This window comes from Pangasianodon hypophthalmus, chromosome 13, assembly GCF_027358585.1.
Source record: "Pangasianodon hypophthalmus isolate fPanHyp1 chromosome 13, fPanHyp1.pri, whole genome shotgun sequence".
Taxonomy (NCBI): domain Eukaryota; kingdom Metazoa; phylum Chordata; class Actinopteri; order Siluriformes; family Pangasiidae; genus Pangasianodon; species Pangasianodon hypophthalmus.
Genome location: NC_069722.1, coordinates 8,900,576 through 8,920,316, shown reverse-complemented (window position 1 = coordinate 8,920,316; position 19,741 = coordinate 8,900,576). Strand labels below are relative to the sequence as shown.

At 36.0% G+C, this 19,741-nt stretch overlaps 2 protein-coding genes across 2 annotated transcripts; both read right to left on the bottom strand.

Moving 5' to 3' along the window:
• Positions 1-931: 931 nt before the first annotated feature.
• On the bottom strand, positions 932-7,344 carry LOC113528067 (serine protease 27-like). The gene is made up of 6 exons (XM_026916345.3): positions 7,209-7,344; positions 5,513-5,533; positions 2,899-3,061; positions 2,412-2,680; positions 1,914-2,059; positions 932-1,813 (listed from the first exon to the last, which is right to left on the bottom strand). Exons 1-6 carry the CDS (start codon positions 7,267-7,269, stop codon positions 1,544-1,546), a joined length of 930 nt encoding a protein of 309 aa, XP_026772146.2. The 5' UTR covers positions 7,270-7,344; the 3' UTR covers positions 932-1,543.
• A 4,386-nt stretch (positions 7,345-11,730) lies between these two features.
• LOC113528197 (dual specificity tyrosine-phosphorylation-regulated kinase 4-like) lies at positions 11,731-18,097 on the bottom strand. The gene is made up of 11 exons (XM_034310049.2): positions 16,902-18,097; positions 16,375-16,511; positions 16,133-16,266; positions 15,268-15,399; positions 14,726-14,855; positions 14,491-14,569; positions 14,209-14,381; positions 14,061-14,121; positions 13,839-13,968; positions 13,475-13,630; positions 11,731-13,191 (listed from the first exon to the last, which is right to left on the bottom strand). Exons 1-10 carry the CDS (start codon positions 17,020-17,022, stop codon positions 13,519-13,521), a joined length of 1,209 nt encoding a protein of 402 aa, XP_034165940.1. The 5' UTR covers positions 17,023-18,097; the 3' UTR covers positions 11,731-13,191; positions 13,475-13,518.
• Positions 18,098-19,741: the final 1,644 nt, after the last annotated feature.

Here is a 19,741-nt window from a genome sequence, read left to right as displayed (position 1 = left end):
TTATCATAAAGAGGTGTAGAAAATTCAAATTAAATTTTTGGTTCTTCAAATTCAGATTCAAATTTACAAAACACTACATTATTGGCTCATTGACTGAAGTGGTGGCAATCAAATCTGTGCTCCTTTGCTTTTCTGAAGTCCCTGTATGTAGTATTTCGGAAATTTAAGTCTTTCTGAATTTGAAGAACTGATTTTGAAATAGATTGTGCCACCAAAACTTTTCTACTACTGACTATTATCAAAGTCAGTCTGTAGTGGCACATTTCTCTTTCCTCCAGAAGGGGTGAGAATAACCTATGCACTTTCTTGTGTGCACACGTACTGAGAACTTCCAATAAAGTCACAAAGTCATGTATAACACCATATTTGCAATAAATCTCACATTTTTACCTGAAACATTCTCTTCTGAGTTCATCCTGGGTTAGCACTGGTTTCTGAATGACTAGAAACCCTTTGTGGTGTAGTGTTATATGCATTTATGATGTAATTGCATATTGACTCCACTAGAGGGCCTGGGTTGACTGCAGGGAGTTAGACTGAGACATGCATGAGCAGGTTAGCAGCAGGAGCTGCTTGTGTTCTGTAATAAACATGTGGTTCTGAGTTATAACTCTCCATGTATGTAGTCTATTGAGTACACTGCACGAGAAGAAACACTACACCCTTGAGGTTTAACTACTACTGTAGGGCACATAGTGGGCACAGTGAGGAACGCTCTGCAGGTTTGCCTTCATGGAACGCTGCAAAGTCAATCAACTGAAGCAGAAACTCCAGGTTGAACGACAAAGTCACCCCAGAGTTGTCCAGGTGAGAGCGCCCAGGCTGAGTGAAGGAGGAGGTTTCAGCTGAGCACTTCCCATCACTTCTCCATTTGCAAACAGAGCAGCAGCAAACCCACAATATCATACAGCTACCAGCGGCTGGAGCAGACTTACTGTATCAAAGGTTTATTAAAACATGACACTACAATATTATTACATTAGGCAAGGCTATTTGGATTACAGAAAGCTTCACATTATGAATTGCTATTACAGTGGCTTTCATAAGGCTATTTGGATTGTTCAAGTAGAGTGGCTGAGAAAAGTAACAACTGTAACTCCTCAATATGGGGTGAAAAAAGATTTGAACAATAAAAATAAGAAAGTTTTAAATACTTCAACTAAGTGTTCACCCAAAGATCAGGAGATTGCAAGCTTGATTTCCAGTGATGTAATAGCCATTTGTTGCCAGGAGTGCAGGAAATCATAATTCAAAGATCTTCCTCTTTCCCATGTCATTCAGAACGACTTTAACTAAACCTGAAGGGTTCATAATGTATTCTGATCAGGCTCATCAGTGATGTTTTGTGTCTTTGTTTTCCAGTTAAACTGCATCTTTAAAATGTAGTTTTGTAGAAAATTAAGTTGACATATGTCCGTTAAGTACTTAAGTAAAAGCTACATATAAAAGCTAAATATGGATCTTGTGTAAGGCATTGACATAATATAGTAATGTTAACTCACTCCTTTTGTTTTTGCTTGTATGTTTAATTTGACTGATATCACTAGGAGTTGTAGAGGGAGAGGAGGAATGGGATGATGGAAGAAGAAAGGAACAGACAGAAGAGGTTGGGGGAGCCATGATTGCCATTTGAGAATTGAATAAATCCCAGTTGACTGCTGCTGATCCTACTGTTAATCCAGTCTTCATACTGAGACACTCTGGTGTACACACCGGGGATCTTAGGTAAAGCGCAACCATTGCCAAAGCTCACAATCCCAGCCTGAACCCATGTTCCACTGATCTTGACCACCAGTGGACCTCCAGAATCACCCTGCATGGACAACAAGCTGTTAGCTACATGTCTGCTTTTTCTATTTTCTGTGACACTGTACTGTGAGCAGAAATATTATGACAGGTTTTAGATTTCTTACCTGACATGAGTCTTTTCCTCCTTGAGTTAAGCCAGCACACATCATATTGTCTGTGATAGAGCCAGATCCATATGCTTTTGCACAGTCACTGTTACTGACAATCGGCACCTGCACCTCCTGCAGGGTTTTAGGGAACGGCAGATTCACTGTGAAGACCCATGATTAAGTTTTACCAACATGCTTTCATGTAAATGTTGCTGAAAAATCTAGTTTGGTCTGACCAGCTACCACCCACCAAAACACAGACCAAGCTGGTAAAACTACGATCTTGCCAGCTAGTAAGTTATTTTTCATTACCCTTGTTACTTGACTAAATTAACTAAAATAAAAGCTGGCAAAGGAGGTCTATCAGGTTGACCAGCTTGGCTTGTTTTGGCAGCTATTTTATAGTCCAAAGCAAGGGCTGGTTCATTTCTTTGGAGATTTTTTTTTTTCAACTTATTACATTGAATTAAACTTGTTACATTGAACTAAATCCACTGAGTGTGGCACATTTACCGTCAGAAGCAATATTACCCCATCCTGTGACCCAGACATTAGTACCACCAGGAAAAGAACTGTTGCTTGCTGCAAGGCACACTGGCATGACATAATTGGTGAAAATAACTGAAGAGGAGAGCTGGACTAGTGCAATATCATTGTCATGGGTGGTAGGGTTATACTCTTCGTGATTAATAATGCTACTAGTGCCTGTTTTCTGCATATTAGGGTTAGTCCCCTCCAGACTTTCCATTCCTAGATAGATTGTGATTTCAGGTGCAGTAATGCTGAAAATGAAAGGAAGAGATATAGAGACTGATATTACAATGTCATTTGTCACTCCCCATCCCTTATTTCCTTATGTTTTATATTTACAATAAACAGTAATAATCTACTTACAGTAAACTTTGGAATACCTTATGTGTTGTGCACTATAAAAATGCAAATACCTACATTATTATTGTGTGGTGATTTTAGACTTTCTCAAGCATAACTCTCAATATACCTTTGGAAACAGTGAGCAGCCGATAAGACCCAGTTCTCATTGATCAGGCTGCCACCACAGAAATGGAAGCCTCCTGACTGAATGCTGACCTGCCAAGGCCAGGACCCAGGAGCAGCATCTTCACCACCCACAATCTTGGTGTTCAGTGGAGGCCGACCACACACTGGTAGAAAAGAGGAAGGTCATAAAAGCACACATCTATATTCTAATCGGAATTTTACTTGAATTTTTCTTTAAGAAGAACAGCCATTATTAAATTAGAGTAGACATTGGATTGTAAAGTGCAAGAAGTTTTATTTTGAAAATATTTTCAGTCCACTGATATTAGTGGTTATTACAGTTTGTCAGTCCTTTTTAAGTGTTATCTTGGGTTATACCCGATCTTCCAAAGTAGCCACAGTGTAAAACAAAAAGAAAGACCTTGTAAATTTACAGTGACTGTACAGTACAGAGTTGCCACGTAGTTGTAATTAATTAATATTGTTAGTATTAATAATATTAATACTGTAATTAATATTAAAAGTTATACTGGAAGTTATACTGTATATTTATATTGTTGTTTTACTTCTTAAATAAATTTAAATGTGTCAGAAAATCCTATGGACCCTGAATACCTCAGAAAAAAACATGGAGAAAACAAGCTATATATATGTATGGGTTATCTCTTTAAAATATCAGGCTAGCTAGCAAACATGTGTTATCTAGCTAGGCTAAGATTGCCTAGCACTGTCTAGCTTTACCGCAAGTTTAAACGTGTTGCACTTACCCTGCTTCACTAAAATAATTACTGTTATTCTATAGCTTTTGTCATTTGCTGCTTCAGCTAAACATATCTGGTTAAAAATGTGTTTTATATGTTTTACTGTGTTATTATATAGTCACAGGATTGTTACTGTAGCTATATTGTAAAGTCCTTTGATGCAGTATAATATTCCCAATAAAACATGTGGGCTACAGTATCATACTGGTTTGAACACTATTTCATTATAGAACATTTTTAGAGTACAGATAGCAAATAGTGTAGTCATTTTTACACTACGGATATTTTTTGTTGTGTTTTCACATTGCTGTCTGCACTTGTATGTGAGGTTTAGTTTTCAAGTCATCTTAAAGTTGTTTTTTTTTTTTTATATGTGACAACTGGCACGATTCTGCCCTCCGTGCTTTGTGTTTCTGCTTGCATGGCAACAGCGTCATGGGTTTTGACTTTGTTTTCAGTTCTCTTTTGATATAATCTCCACCCTATCTTTTTATTGGCTTCAAACTTTGTGCATATACTGTATACTGCATCTGTGTTTATTCTTTTCATTTCTTCCTAGCTTTTCTGGTTTTGACCTTTGTCTGTTTCCCTAATCTGGAGCATGCACCTTCTATGTGTAACTGTGATTTCTGTAACTTAAATACATACATACATTACCAAATATACACCATCTGAATGTTATAACAATAAATGTATCATGTTGATGTAATAAAATGTTCTACTCTTTTTTTTTTTCATTTTGTTTGTAATTCTTAATTTGCTCCAGGAATTAAGATCCCAGCACACATTGCTTTTGAACTGAAGTTTATGGATTCTACACAGCAACATCACCAGTGTGAATTTCCATTCTTAGCTTACAGAAAAATCACATACTATACAGTTCATGTGTAATTATGTGATTAATATTGTAATCCAATGTGTAAAAACATATGAGGATGTTATGCCGTGAAATTGCACAAGTGAATTCAAGTAAAATATATAACCCCATGTGAATATTATATGAGAATAAAAAAAATCATGTGAAAAATCCAACCCATGTTCCCAACATGTAAAAAACGTAACATGTGAAAAATAATAAATAAATCACATGGGGGAAAATCTCATGTGAAAAACACATTATGTGGGGAAAAATTTCACATGTGAAAATTAATTACCTATGTGGAAAATTACCTACATTGAAAAAATAACTGAAAATAAGCAAAAATAAATGAATAATGTAGAACATAGCTCAGTGTGAAAATATGAGAATCAAAAGGGGAAAAAATTGTATAATGTTTGAAATAACTGATTAGTTATATATTAGTTAAATAACTGATAGTTGATCACTACAGCTGCACACACTATATGGTTGTGATGTATGGTATGGTGTAGCGTATACCCCCCTTTTAACTCTGTACATGTGAATCACACTCAGAGTTTCTTCTTTAACACTACTAGACTAAAATGATGAACAATGACATGGAGTTAAAACACTAACACTGGCATGGTTATTAAATTAACACAGGTCACTGAGAATTATGTAAACACTATAAAAGTATAAAAAGACTTACAATTGTGAATTACTGGGTATATAAAACACTGCAAATACACTCTTGTTTATTCATGAAATTAACTTCGAGCTGAAGTTTGGGTTCACTCAGACACCACATCATCATGAACCTGTTAGCTCAAACTGGTAAATCCACTTCGTAGTGTCTAACCTCTCTTCTAAAAATAAAATGCTTTTGTCACCATTATTTTGCCTGATGCAAGCATATTGTGAGTGTGTGTGTGTGTGTGTGTTTGTGTGTGTGTGTGTGTGTTTGTGTGTGTGTGTGTGTGTGTGTATGTGTGCAGTTTGAATCAAGAACTTACCATCCAGCTGGGAGAGTAAGCCTAATGGAAAAGGAAGAGACAAGAACAGAATGTTTAGTGCTCTATCAAACAATGTCACAGAGATTTGCCCATATATTATATTCATAGCTTTTGCTTTCTAAATACAGAATAACGGACAGCCAACATGCCAACATGCAGATTATAATAAAAAGAATCAAGAGAACCCTGTATTAGTGAGATTGATTGAAAAGGTTTGAGCTCTCTTAAGAGCGAGGATGTTATTGCTTCAGCCAAGACAATAAAATGACCACATCATCACATGAAATTTTATGATGCCAGTAGAAAACAATAGATATAGTTCATGGCAATAAATACACCAGCCTGATTTATAACTGCCTAGGACAGTTTGTGTACAGAATATAGTGCAATGTCACTGACAAAAAAATCATTTAAAACAAATTTTCAAAGATATTTTTATAGATTATCATTTGCAACAGTTGAATGAAACAAATGATTTTAATTACAGTCAAACTGTATAAGCAACTACTTACGTTTCAGGTTATATATTAAAAAATAATTATACAAAGTAGACAATAGTGAATATACAGATATACACATAATAACAAATATACTGAGAAAAAAAAAAACAGTTCAAATGGGCGCAGTGAGTGAAGATACTTTACAATGTGCATATCCCAACAGCTCCAAGGCAAAATAGATGAGTAAAGAAGTCCCTTTGTTCTATACATAGTGCTTCAGAAGTACTTGAATTCAACAGTAATATTTCAAGCCACATCATATTTGGCATATTCAGGCAAAACACTACAGGAGGAAATGATAATTTTGGTCACTTTGTCTTTTTTTTCTTTTCAATTTTACAGATTGTTGGATAAATTGTATCCGTAACATGTCTTCTCTTCTTCTCTTAATAAAAATATCAAAACAGAAAAATCCGCTTGTGACCACTGTATTATCTGAAACTGAAGAAGGCTTAAGCCTTACGAACTTGTCACAATCATATCATATGATATATCCAATGAAAAGCTTGCTTCCTGATACATATGTCACTTTAAATGTCATTATGATATACACACTTTCCTTTCCCACACTTTAACTAGAATGGAAGCACATTAATCCATGTTGTATTTTAAAAACTTTTCCTCAAGATCATTTTTTCTATGTTCAGAACCGAACATCTGTGTGTCTAGAATAGATGACCTGCATTCATGAAATTGTACATGTTCGTTCTTATCCCTATTTAAAAGGATATTAAAGGATATAACTCCACTGCTGGATTTATGTTTTTATACTGAAAATGGCATTAAAGAGTGCATGTTCTTTTCTTGATTAAACAATAAAGAAATTATTTTCCAGCAAGCAGCTCTGTAACAAAATTTCTCTTGAGAGCATCTTCACAGTGAAATAAATATTTTAATTCTAACAACAAACATCAAAAGACTAGATCTATTAGATTAGCTTTATTAAGCTTATAAGATTAGCTTTATTAAGCTTATTTAGCTTCCTTAAGTATGCATTTAATAAGACGAAACCTTGTTTGTAAAAATAAATTTAAATCTTTGTTCCGAAACAAACAAAAAATAATTGTGCGAGTCTCAGCAACAAACTAGCAATTATGATATATATTGTTTTAAAAAATTACCCTATTCACCTGCAGGGTTTTGCTTTAAACGTAATCTATTGAAAATATGATAGGTAGCATTTCCTTTAAACCTACCTGTAGCATTAAGGAGTAGAGCACATACAACACACACAACTTTCCACAAATAGATATCCATGATTATGTGTCCCCTCTGGTTTCAGGAAGTTTTCTGTCTCCTGATGTCCCGTGTCTCTACATATGCTAGAAAGTTGTATTCAAAGCATATGTAAACTGTAACCACCCCCAACTGCGTCAACTGTTTACACTTCCTCACAAGAGGTTGCTTCCCACACTGATCTAGAGCTAGTTCCCTCTACAACTTGTAATTACTAGGTGGAGGAAGAACTGACTTGAGATCAACATTGAAGAATATTATACCAAACAAACAATGAAACATACACAGTTGAGGCCAAAAGTTTACATACACCTAGGCTAAAGACATTCAAACTCAGTTTCTCATAACTCAATACATTTCATGTTACTGTGTTAAGTCAATTAAGGTATCTACTTTATTTCCGTAAAGGGTCATTTCGAAATAACAGCTAACAGACAAATTTATTTCAGATTTTATTTACCATTTCAGATTTTCAGTGGGTCAAAAGTATACATATACTTTGTGTGGTATTTTACATTTATATTATATTTATGGTATTTGGCAGATGCCCTTATCCAAAGCGACTTACGGAAGTGCTACATCCTGATACTGGTTCACTAGGTCACGGATTAAGATTGCTATCAGTCTAAAAACTCTGTTGGGGAGGTAATATAGTAAGAAAAGCACACAAACAACACAATTATTTTTAAATAAAGTGCCAATTTAAGTATGGTATTTGATGACATTGCCTTTTAATTCGTTCAACTTGAATCAAACACCTGTTTTTGCTCATTCATCCTGACAGAACTAGTGCAACTCAGTCAGGTTTGTGGTCCTCCTAGCTCAGACACACTTTTTCAGTTCAGTCCACAAATTATTATGGGATTCAGTTCAGGGCTTTGTAATGGCCACTCCAGTCCTTTCACTTTTTGTCCTTTGTGCTTAAGGTATGCTTAAGATTTTTATCCTGCTTGAAGATCCAGTTGCAACTAAGTTTTAACTCTCTGGCTGATGTCTTGAGATTTTGTGTCATTATTTCTACTTAATCCTCCTTCTTCATGATGACTTCTGAAGTCTATCAGCAAATCACCCCCACAACATGATGCTGCCACCCCCATGCTTCACAATTGGGATGGTGTTCTTCGGATTAAAAGCCTCACCCTTTTTCCTCCAGACATAATGTTGATCATCTTTGTCCTCCTGATTGCCTGCAAACTTCAGTCTGGATTTTTTATTTCAACCAATTCTTTAGTGCATAATGCTTTAATTCATGCTAAGCAAAATACAGTACCATCAATAACTTACAACTGCATCAACCATGCTGATGTTCATGTGAGTCTCAACCAGAAACTTTGCAGTAAAAGTTAATAGTTATTTGGATAAACGCATGGTTGAACAAATTCAGATTTGTGTGTATGTAATTAATGTTGTTTTTTAATGTCTGAGTTCCTCTAATGTCATCTCTGAGAATATCTAGTTCTAGTTCACCCCTCCTAACCTCCAGGAATGGTGAGAATAACCTAGACACCTTCTTGTGTGCACACATGCTGAGAACTTTCTACAAAGTCACAAAGTCTTGTATAACACCATATTTGCAATAAATCTTACATTTTTACATTTTTCTCTTCTGAGTTCTCTTACCTGAAACATTATCTTCTGACAAGAAACCCTGGAGGTCTAAGAACTACTGTAGGGCACATGGTGGGCACAATGAGGAACGCTCTGCAGGTTTGTAAGGTCTCACTGTAAAGTCAGGTAACTGGTTTGCAAAACTGGGTAATATGGATATGAGCAGAAACTCCAGGTTCAACCGCAAAGTCATTCCAGAGTCATCCAGGGGAGAGCGCCCAGACTGAGTGAAGGAAGAGGTTTCACCTGAGCCCTTCACATCACTTCTCCATTTGCAAACAGAGCAGCAGCAAACCCACTATGTCATACAGCTACCAGTGGATGGCGCCAGTGGAGCAGAATTTCCTGATCAGATTTCGATTCCTGCTGTCACTGTTACACTCAGACAACATAAAGCTTTTAAATCTACAGATTCCCTAAATTATTTAAACCAGCCAAAATGCTGAAACACAGCCCAATGTATGGAGTTAGAATCATGAATCACTGAGTAGAGTAAAAATTTATTAAGCCACAATCCCTCCTTCTCTCTCTCTCTCTCTCTCTACTTTATAAGGGTTATAATAGTAATATACACCATAAAATAAAATATACACCATAAAATAAAATAAAATAAATTAGAAATAGAGTAAATAAAATGTATATTGAGTGTGTACAATTGTCGAGGGAAATGTGATCTGAGCAGTCACTGGGTTGTGAGAACGTGCAGGTTGGAAAACTGTGGCAAGAGCTTAGAGAATTTTTCGAAGTATTTTTCTCTTGTGTTAAGAAACATATCACAGTGACCGAGAAAGTGTGCCTCTGTCTCAACCTCACCACTCTTACAGTGTCCACACACTCTTTCTTCCTTTGGAAGCCATTGTTTGTGCCTGCTTTTCTCTATGGCTAGATTGTGATCACTGAGCCTGTATTTTGTAAGGGTCTGTCTCTGTTTTGTATCTCTGGTGCTGAAGAGCTATTCTGCCAGGTTGTACTTTCTGTTTAGGGCTCAATAACATTCCAGTTTACTTTGGTTTTTACTTTTGCTTATTGGACCCAGTGGCCCAAATATGCATTTTTACTAGCTTTTATGATTTGGTTTATTCTAATTTGGTTTTATTTAGTTGAGCTGGGCTGAAACTGATTGTTAGATATTGGTGGATTTGTGTTGGTGTTTCTCTCTCTCTCTCTCTCTCTCTCTCTCACACACACACACACACACACACACACACACACACACAGTAAATGCAGAGTGAGACCTGAATCTTCCCAGCCAAAATTTATGGTATGAAAAATGTTTCTCCCCAGCATTTAATATAGTATAAAACAAATTAAACATGCTAACTTTTTAAATATTATTCATTTAGACAAGAGGAGAGCAGTTCTGTGTTCAACCGCTTTCACTTGCATGTTACCAGGATGTTATTTTAAAGGTGAATCTGAAAGTGGAAATTAATGGAGACAGAAAGTTTTTTCGAAACCGATGATGGCGTACTTCCTTTTGAAGTTCAACTTTCAGCTTTACACCCTTAAGCATGTTAACATAGTTAATGTTAAGTGTATTATATTAACCAAAGTAATATAATATAATTCATAAAGAATTTGGAACTAGCTAATTTAACTTTACATGTTCATACTTAATTAGTATTAATCTAAATTCTAAGGTTGGGCCTTAATAAACTTTAGGTTTATGTTAAACATGGGTATGAAAACTGTGCTCTCATGACCTTACACCTCACAAAATCCCAAAACTTTTTTCCATGTTACATGGAAATGTAATCTGTACATCTGTATGCTGGAATGAAATGCGATACCAATATCCTTTTTTTTTTTCTTTTAATGAAATATGAACCCTATCACTTACTCCTGGAAACACTGGTCAAAACCTCAGAGATAAAAAAAAAAAAAAAACGTTAGAATTGTCAGCATGGTTTAATAGCATGTTTAAAAGTTCATAATTGGTGACATGTGCACAGGAGTTAAATTTATTGGTTCTGAATACAGTTTTGAAGTAGCACTTGAAGACAAAAGATCAGGGGATTTTTTTTCTAGTTTTCAACTGTCTAGTTTCAATGAGTCTGTGCCCATGATAGCATCAGATTTCTGTTCTTGGCTGACAGGAGTGGAAACCAGTGTGGTCTTCTGCTGTTGTAGCCCACCCACCTCAAGGTTCGATGTTTTGTGCACGCTGAGATGCTTTTCTGCTCACCGTTGCTGTAAAGAGTGATTATTTGGGCTACTATATCCTTCCTGGCAGCTTGAACCAGTCTGGCCAGTCTGATCTCTCTTTTCAACAAGGTGTTTCCACCCACTGAACTGACGCTTACTCAATGTTTTTTGTTTTTCACACCATTCTGTGTAACCTCTAGAGAATGTTGTGTGTGACAGTACTAGGACATGACATCAGCAGTTTCTGAAATATTCAAACCAGCCCTTCTGGCACCAGCATCCATGCCACAGTTAAAGTAAGAGACACAAACAACTACTTTCTCGTGTATATATATATATATATATATATATATATATATATATATATATATATATATATATATATATTGCACAAAGTACTAAAAGGGTTTGTTTTTTAAAAAAATATGTATTGATGGGGTTATTTATTTTCATAGAATAAATTTAATATGATGGAAATGTAACCTGAAATTGAAGTAAATTTATTGTATGAAAATAAATAACCCCATCAATACATATTTTTTAAAACAAAACCATGTCACAATTATTGTTACCCTCTTAGTACTTTGTGCAAACTTCCTTTGCCAACATAACAGCACAGAATCTTAGATAATCCTTGATGAATCAATAATACTTGATGAAAAGAGATTAAGCTAATTAACCACAAAGACATTTTTTCTAACTTTTTTTTTTTATTTTACCAAGGGTGCAACAAGAACTGTGAGTGTCAGCAGAAAACTTTTACTGTACATATGTGGTACCACTGAGGTTACATCACTTAACGCTTCACTTATCTTTCCCAAAAAGTACAATAACTAAAGCTGTATTCTCTTATTATGAGCTGCTTCACACTGCCTGGGTTTACTTTAAGATGGGGAACCTTGATATGGTTTCCCATTGTAAGATTTTCCTCACTAAAACTTCTCACTAAGGAGATTCCCTGGGAACTTTGCAGTAAAGATCAACAACACATCACTTTATAGAAGCTATGTTTTATTGCAATGCTATGATGGCTGTCTGAGACATAGAGAACAGAGTGTTAGGCTTACTTTTGATTTATCTCTGCTGACTAGTCTAGAATCTAACAGTCCCACATTTTGTATTGGTGATGAGAGGGCCACTCTCTCCTCACCACAGATTAAATCACCATCATTCCTGAATGTTATTGCCGTCTACACATAATAGATCTCATTTTATGTGGGTCTACTTTATCCAGTGCCTTAACCCCAAAAGAGTGACAGCGGTGAGGAAAAACTCCAGGTTATTTTTAGTTAGCTTTATGGAGAAACCTCAGGAGAGACCTGACTCTTAGGGGAGCTGTTCTCCTCAGCTGACACTGGACATTTTAGCATAGCTGAAAGAAACCGTGCATCATCATTCTGAACATAGTTTAGCATTATCATTAATGTGTTGGAGGTTTGACAACACTAAGATAAAATCAGAATTGTACATTTTCTCAAAATTGTACTGGTTCCACTCCTGGAGCAATCTTCCTGAAGAGAGATGCTGCATCCTTTGTGGTGAGACACTGCTTAGGGTCCCACCTATAGGAGTTCAACAGGAGAGGGTTAAATGACACTTTGAGAATGTGCACAAAATTCAGCTTTTCTTGCAGCAGTGAAATAGAATTGTGTGTCTGTCTTTCTGTCTTGACTGCAGTCAGACATTTGAATAACTTAGTTTGGTTATCCAGTTAAATCTGTGACATACACACTGCAACGTGACAGAAAAAGAAACTGGGTGAAGGGAAAAGGTCAGTGGGCCTCTTGATGAATAGCCCGGGTCTATGGCGTGGGTCAGTAATTTGGGAGCCCTGCTGAATTTTCCTTGAAAATTTTGTATGACCTCTGATCAAGTAAATAGCCCTAAAGATAACCCTCCAATTTCCACTATTCTAATAACAAAATGCTAAGCTTGTAAATGTTATAGGTGGAATCTGATCTGGAATCTCCAAACCACTGGCAACATTTTCTGGTAGTTGCACGTTTTGCTGGTAATGCCTTCCAAACAACGCCTCCTGTCTGCCAATGCTGTGTAGTTTGCAGTTTGGGACGTGGCCCTTGTGATTCCAGTCTTCAACAGCGGCGTGTGGGGTGTGCTCAGAAGAGACCTCCTTCACTCTCCCTGAACGTTCTTCTGTGTCCGAATCAGTGCCGTAAAACCTCTTCATTACTGAAGATATAAAAACACTAATGTAACAACTTCTGAGCAGCCAGGTATATGGAACAACAGCAAAGCAGTTCAAAAGTTTAAGCAGTTCAGTTTCCTACTTAACAATGGAAACTGTGACAGGTCATATGATTTGACATTTATTTAGCATGTCAGAAAATTTCACTAGTTGTTTTCGGTGCTGTTCCACTTTTAGTAAAAATTAAATTGGTTTTGAACCAAACAGTTAAGGATTAAATGTCAAATAAAGTAGTTTGTTTGATCAAGTCAAATCTTGATTACTCACGAGTCTTAAAGGTAGGGATGCTTGGTAAATGCCATGCTGTCATCTCAACTGGCTTGCTTTGGAGCTCTTGTCCTGGCTCTGCACCTACAGCTGTCACTATGAAGCCATGGATGCTTCATAGCCTCCATAGGAGTGAGGCGCTTCTCAGGGTTCCAGCTATTGGGATAAGTAATTAACAGGTATTGGAATAGGCTATTAGTAAATGCTGAACACAACACACACTGAAATTTGTGTGTACTTGCAAACTATGTGGGACCGTGGTATGTGCTCCTGGAGTCTTAAAAGTCAAGACTCCTCTGAATGTTTAAGTCAAATGGATTTTTTTTATCATTTTATCATTTGGTACTAGTCAGTGGTTGAATACTTTAGGCAGCGCTGGATAAAGTCCAGGAACTGAAGATCATCAGTATCCAGAATTGTCTTCAGATCCTTGGAACGCGGCTTTATCACCCTGTCTTTGCTATCGTATATCTTCCTCCAGTGTCCTTTATGGTCTGTAGGAAAATACAAGAAATATTTTAGGTATGTTTATTATGTATTGTATTTTTATTTTGCATTGTATTGCAAATCCACATGGAGCACTTACTATAGAAAAAATTCCAAGTTTTCTCCTCCTGGACAAATTCAGTTGGAGGCCTTCCAAGCACCTGTCCCATTACATCAATATTATTTACAGTAATATGGATATGGATATGAAATGAAATGTGCTAAATAAAAAAATCTGCCAATTATACCTCCATGATGAGGGCTATTTGATCATAGTCATCCACTCCAGGAAAGAGATACCGTCCAGTGTGGAGCTCAGCAAGGATACAGCCCAGACTCCACATGTCAATAGCAGTGGTATAGTGATTTTTCATTAATACCTCTGGAGGGCTGTAGATACGAGTATGAATACCTGGGAACACTGCAGAGGAAGAGAGATGAGAAGGCTGGAAGAAGAGAAGTTTAGAATGGCCCACATGGTTCCTGACATTTATACTGATACATGAATGCACAAAAACAGTTTTGCTCACGCTTCTTCTGCTCAAAGCTGCTGCCTCCGAAATCGATCACCTTGACACCCTGGCCTTTCTCTTTTAGCGTTATGTTCCCCTTTAGACAAAAAAATGGGACAGAAACCCTGTGAGATTAACAGATTATTACCCTCATTAAGCACAGGCCAGTTGTTTGATTTGAAACTGATCAAGCCCAGTCTGTGCTGTTGGTTTATTCATTCCTCATCTACAGTACGTAGGCTATTGTACTCACAGGTTTCAGGTCACCGTGGATAATTTTCTCTTTCTCTAGTAACCTTAGACACCTGACCACATCTTTGGCAATGCGGCGCACATCAGCTTTGCTGAATCTCTGAATTCTTTTTAGCTCACTTAAAGTTGGCCTAAGTGGACAGAAGGACACGTTAAGCCGTACATGGATTACTTACACATATCAGAGGAGAAATAATATGTGGAACAACAGACAAATATTTTGACTCCATTCAGTTAATTGTATGTGCTTGTTAATTTCTCTAATGAACAAGCAAAGAAAAACAATAATGAAAACGTTTAAAATAGGGTGATTATGTTTTTATTATTTAATGTAATTTATCTTGACTTTTAAAATTAAGACTGATTTGTAAATTTGAAATTAAAAGTTCCTGTCACACTACATCCAATCTTGTATTTGTACATACAGCTGTGTACACAGACCTGTCACCAGTAAGATTACTTTAAGTATTTTCCAAATATTTTCTTTTGAAATCAGATGGCCTGGATCAGGTCAGACATGCCCACACATTGAAATGCACTCACCCCAGGAGCTCATAGACAATACAGAGGCGTTTGCGGAAGTAAAAGTGGGTCTTCATGAAGACGATGTTGTAGGAGCCATTTCTGTCCTTCTTCCTCAAATAATCGAGGATTTCCACCTCTTCCCTGTAAGTTCTGAATGTAGACCACAACAAATTAACTCTACAACAGCACTCTGAAATATTCCCTTACAGTAAATGATAAACTGTAAGTACTTGTCTCAGTGACTTGGAGTTTCATATGAATGTGTATAAACATGTTTCACCAGTGACATTGATCTTCATCAATTTCATCTTTGATGATAATAATATTAAAAGAAATATAAACAATGTACAATATTAGTCACTTAGATTAAGAATGTGATGGGGGGAAATGACAGGAGCAGTTCACTTTCAAGGTCCCCATATATGCTCCTAGCAGTGAAGAATTTCCTCATTGGTCTAACTTAAATCTAATTTTAAAGTCTAATTTCACCAAACCCTCTTCATTCATCATTTTAACCTGAAAAGACAGGGGTGTTTTTTTCCTATTTGCAATTACAAATTTCCATACTTCTTTTTCTCATATTATCAGTTTTCTCAAAAATTTACCAAATCTAGTATTTTCTATCTTTTTTCCAAATTTTTTTTTCTTTTTTTTTTTTTTGCCGGTAAACACTGTCTCACTTTCAAACATAATGGCTTAGTAAGTACCGCTACTAATTATATGTAATTATAGGACTGGGACAATTTGTAAGTAATTCCCAGTGCTCTGTACACTATGCAGCTTTAATAATGCAAGCCAATTTTTCTTCTGTTCCCCATGTAGTAATACCACGTAATAAGACATATAAAATCATTGGTATTACGGTAAAGTGTAAAATTATTACCTCATGTCTTGAATGATTTTAATAGCCACCATCTCATTGGTCTTGTGATCCAGACACTTAAAAACCTGTCCATAGGATCCTTCTCCAAGCATTTCCAACACCTCATACCGATAAGCTATGTGATCATGGGAAACCTGCAAACACACAACCCAAAACCAGTACATGAAAATGATGTATCATTGTTATAATAAAACAATAGTTACTGAACTATCCACAGGCCAAAAGAACAGATGGACTCTTACCTGGAAGATGTTGCCATTCAATTCAGCATTGCGAAGTGATCCACCAATTTTCTTGCCCAGGTACCAGATCTCAGAGTATTCACTGATCTCTTTCAGATCAAAATAAGTCAACCTGTCCCCAAAATGCCTGACCACATCTGGAACACACAAAGTGGTGTTAGTGCAAATCATGATTGTAAATCTGTGGCCATTTCTTTTTAAGAAATTTAATTTTAAGTAAAGGGTAGATGGTAACTTACAAAGATATCCTTATATTAAGTCATGTGAAATTTCACAATCCTTGTAATTCCACCTCAATAACGTGATAGCTATTATAAGGCAATGCACACTTTTTTATAATAAAAGTATAGCCTAATTAAAAGGAACTAGGCTGCATCAAATCCTCAAGTGCCTGGGCTGGTTATTCCTAACCATGTCAGAGCATGAATATATTTTAGACTAATATCACCCTAAACAGGGAGGAAACTGACAAACACTTTCCTCTACTCTGAGATGCTTGCTAAATCTGAACTCTGGATCTTTTGTACCTGTGGGTGTCAAGGGAAACTGAGGTTTCTTCCTGTGCTGCTGGTTGTTGAAATGGCACTGGGTGTTGACTTGCTCTGGTCGGTCTTCTGACTCTCTCCTTGCCCCTGAAGGACCTGGCATCTGATCCTATTTCCAAAATTAATCATTGAATTGATGTTCCTGAGAGCAACTGGCTGCAAAATCTTATAAAGTCACTGACTATTAAAACCTAATCAGTATGTAATTAAGTCATTCATTCATTTTCTATTTTCTCCTCACAGTGATAGTTGCGGTACATATTGGGATTTTATAACCCAATGAATGTTTTAGGGTAAAGAATGTTAAGGTTAGGAAAGTAGTGAAACACATAAGTGAATTTAGATTAGGCTCAACTCAGCGGATATTTAGCTAAATAAATTTTAAATGGATTTATTAGAGAAACAAAACACTAAACATATGCAGTACAATTTTTTGACAAGTGAGGGTCAGTCGACTAGGGCAGGAGTGTCAAACTCAACTTCTGCCCAGGCCACAGCAGCATTTTTGTGAACTTTTCAAGGGCTAAATAAAGCTATTCATTTTTAAACATATTTTTAGATTATAATATCGGCTGATTAACACCTAGGTACTGAAAGTAGAACAGAATAATTCTAGGAAAACAAAGGGCTAACAGGAACTATTCAGCAGTACACTATTAGGTCATATACTTTTAGTGTTAATTTGCATTGTAATTTTATGTTATTTATTTTTATTAAATAAATATTAAAAGTTCACAAATGGCCATGTTTTTTTTTTTTAAGAAATGTACTCCATTAATCATTTTTGTTTAACTATTAAAAAGATGACTAGTCCATTACTTTTTTTAATTGCTGGTCCACGAATAACACTTAACAGCCATATAACCCTTTATAGAGTATCTTTTACAAATATAAAATGTTAATAAAGAGCTTAAATAATGACACGGGTTTGCATGTTTAACACATTTATGGGAGACTGTGTCCTTAGTCTTTCATCTCTCTAGTTAACTTTTCGTTTTCTTTTTTTTTTTGTTTGGACTGGCTGATACATTTCATGATTTGGAGTCAATCACTGAATCAAACTCAAACACAGCACATAGGTGTTGATTTTACAGATACAGTATGTGTAGATTTTTTACAGTGGTGTGTGCAGAACACCATTACACTACAGGGACCTTATTCATATTGTGTATACGCAAGCTTTTATAAATCAAATTTGTAAAACAAAGTGTTATAAATGAGGCTCCACAGTTCTGCTGTAAATGATAATTAGTGTAAAAATGTAAAAAAAAAAAAAAAAAAACAGAAAAAAAAAAACAGAAAAAAAACCAGGCCATGATATAATTTATTTTTATTTATTTATTTTGGGAATGTTTGTTGTATTTGGCCTGCGGGCATTGGCTTTGACACGTGAACTAGTGCTACTATTACAGAAGGGCAGAATAAAATGATATATTTAAATAATATATGTAATGTTTTTCATTATAGGATATAGCAACAGTGGATGTAAGATAGCAGTACTCACATGGCCACTCTCCTGGTGGACTCCAACCTTGTTTGACCACCACTTGGGCTTTAGAAATGAACTCAGCTGTGGCAGAGTGCCAGTAAATTGTTATTTATACAACAAAATCAATATTTATGACATGTTGTGGTATATATTGTATGTGGAAAAAAATGACAATGAACTCTAATCACACATTTCAATAATTACTTGTGCTTATAAACAGAAATAGAGTTGTGATGCTGAGCACCAAACGGCTGAGAGACCTGCCACTATATGCTACTTAATAGTTCTTCTGTCTTTAATAAATATTGAAAATATGTTCCACTACATTTTGTAATTATTGTTTTATAAACCTTTACTACATTTATAATATGTTGGTGCTTCTTAGCACCATGTATTCACATCACACATTTATAAAAACACGCATTTAAAGTTAGTTTTTGAGATAACTATAAAGTAATAAATTGCTATATATTGCTTGTTGTCCACCTACCCTGCTTTTTATCTTCTTAAACATTCTTCTGAATAGTAGGCTAACCAATGCAATGTTAATCACTAGTCCAACTCTGATGCAGGAATCATCAAAACCTAATGTTCTCTACTTCTGTAAACTCAGGAGTGAAGCCACAGGAGGATGGCATTCCATTGTGTCATAATTCAGTTATGATGATGTGCGTTTGATGCGTGTGATGACATCACAAAAGCGCAGCGCTAGAAAGTGCAGAAAAATAAACAGCTTCACTGAGATCCTGTATAACTCTATAGTGCTGTTGATTACCACTCACTTCACTGAGCTCCTGTACAACTCTATAGTGCTGTTGATTACCACTCACTGCACTGAGCTCCTGTACAACTCTGTAGTGCTGTTCATTACCACTTACTTCACTGAGCTCCTGTACGACTCTATAGTGCTCTTGATTACATATTTAATGATGTCACACAAAGTATATTGTGCATTTATCCATTCCCTTTTAAATACACTATTGGTGGGTTACAGTAACTGAGCAGATTTATATACATACACTGTATATTTATTAAAATTATGTATAGTAGATAACAAAACAATCCAACAAAACAACCCAGAAGAGTTTTTCCTCCCTTAGGTGCAATTCCTGCAATTCCATGGTATATACAACTACAAACCGTATATATACACTCAACGAGCACTTTATCAGGAACACTATACTAATACTGGGTAGGGCCTCCCTTTGCTCTTAAAACAGCCTCAATTTTTTTGCAAGTGGGGAAGCCACTGAAGAAAATTGAACTCATTGTCATGTTCATGAAACCAGTTTGAGACAATGTTTGCTTTGTGAAATGGTGCATTATCATGCTG

Excerpts from the sequence above, each read along its gene's own strand:
- LOC113528197 (XM_034310049.2), bottom strand. The coding sequence starts at position 17,022 with ATGCCAGGTCCTTCAGGGGCAAGGAGAGAGTCAGAAGACCGACCAGAG. Across the intron at positions 16,512-16,901 it reads GTTTCCCTTGACACCCACAG|ATGTGGTCAGGCATTTTGGG; the intron begins GTACAAAAGATC and ends TGTGTGTTCCAG. Across the intron at positions 14,382-14,490 it reads CAGCTTTGAGCAGAAGAAGC|TGTTCCCAGGTATTCATACT; the intron begins GTGAGCAAAACT and ends CTTCCTCTGCAG.
- LOC113528067 (XM_026916345.3), bottom strand. The coding sequence starts at position 7,269 with ATGGATATCTATTTGTGGAAAGTTGTGTGTGTTGTATGTGCTCTACTC. Across the intron at positions 5,534-7,208 it reads TCTACTCCTTAATGCTACAG|GCTTACTCTCCCAGCTGGAT; the intron begins GTAGGTTTAAAG and ends CTTTTCCATTAG. Across the intron at positions 3,062-5,512 it reads CTTACTCTCCCAGCTGGATG|TGTGTGGTCGGCCTCCACTG; the intron begins GTAAGTTCTTGA and ends CTTTTCTACCAG.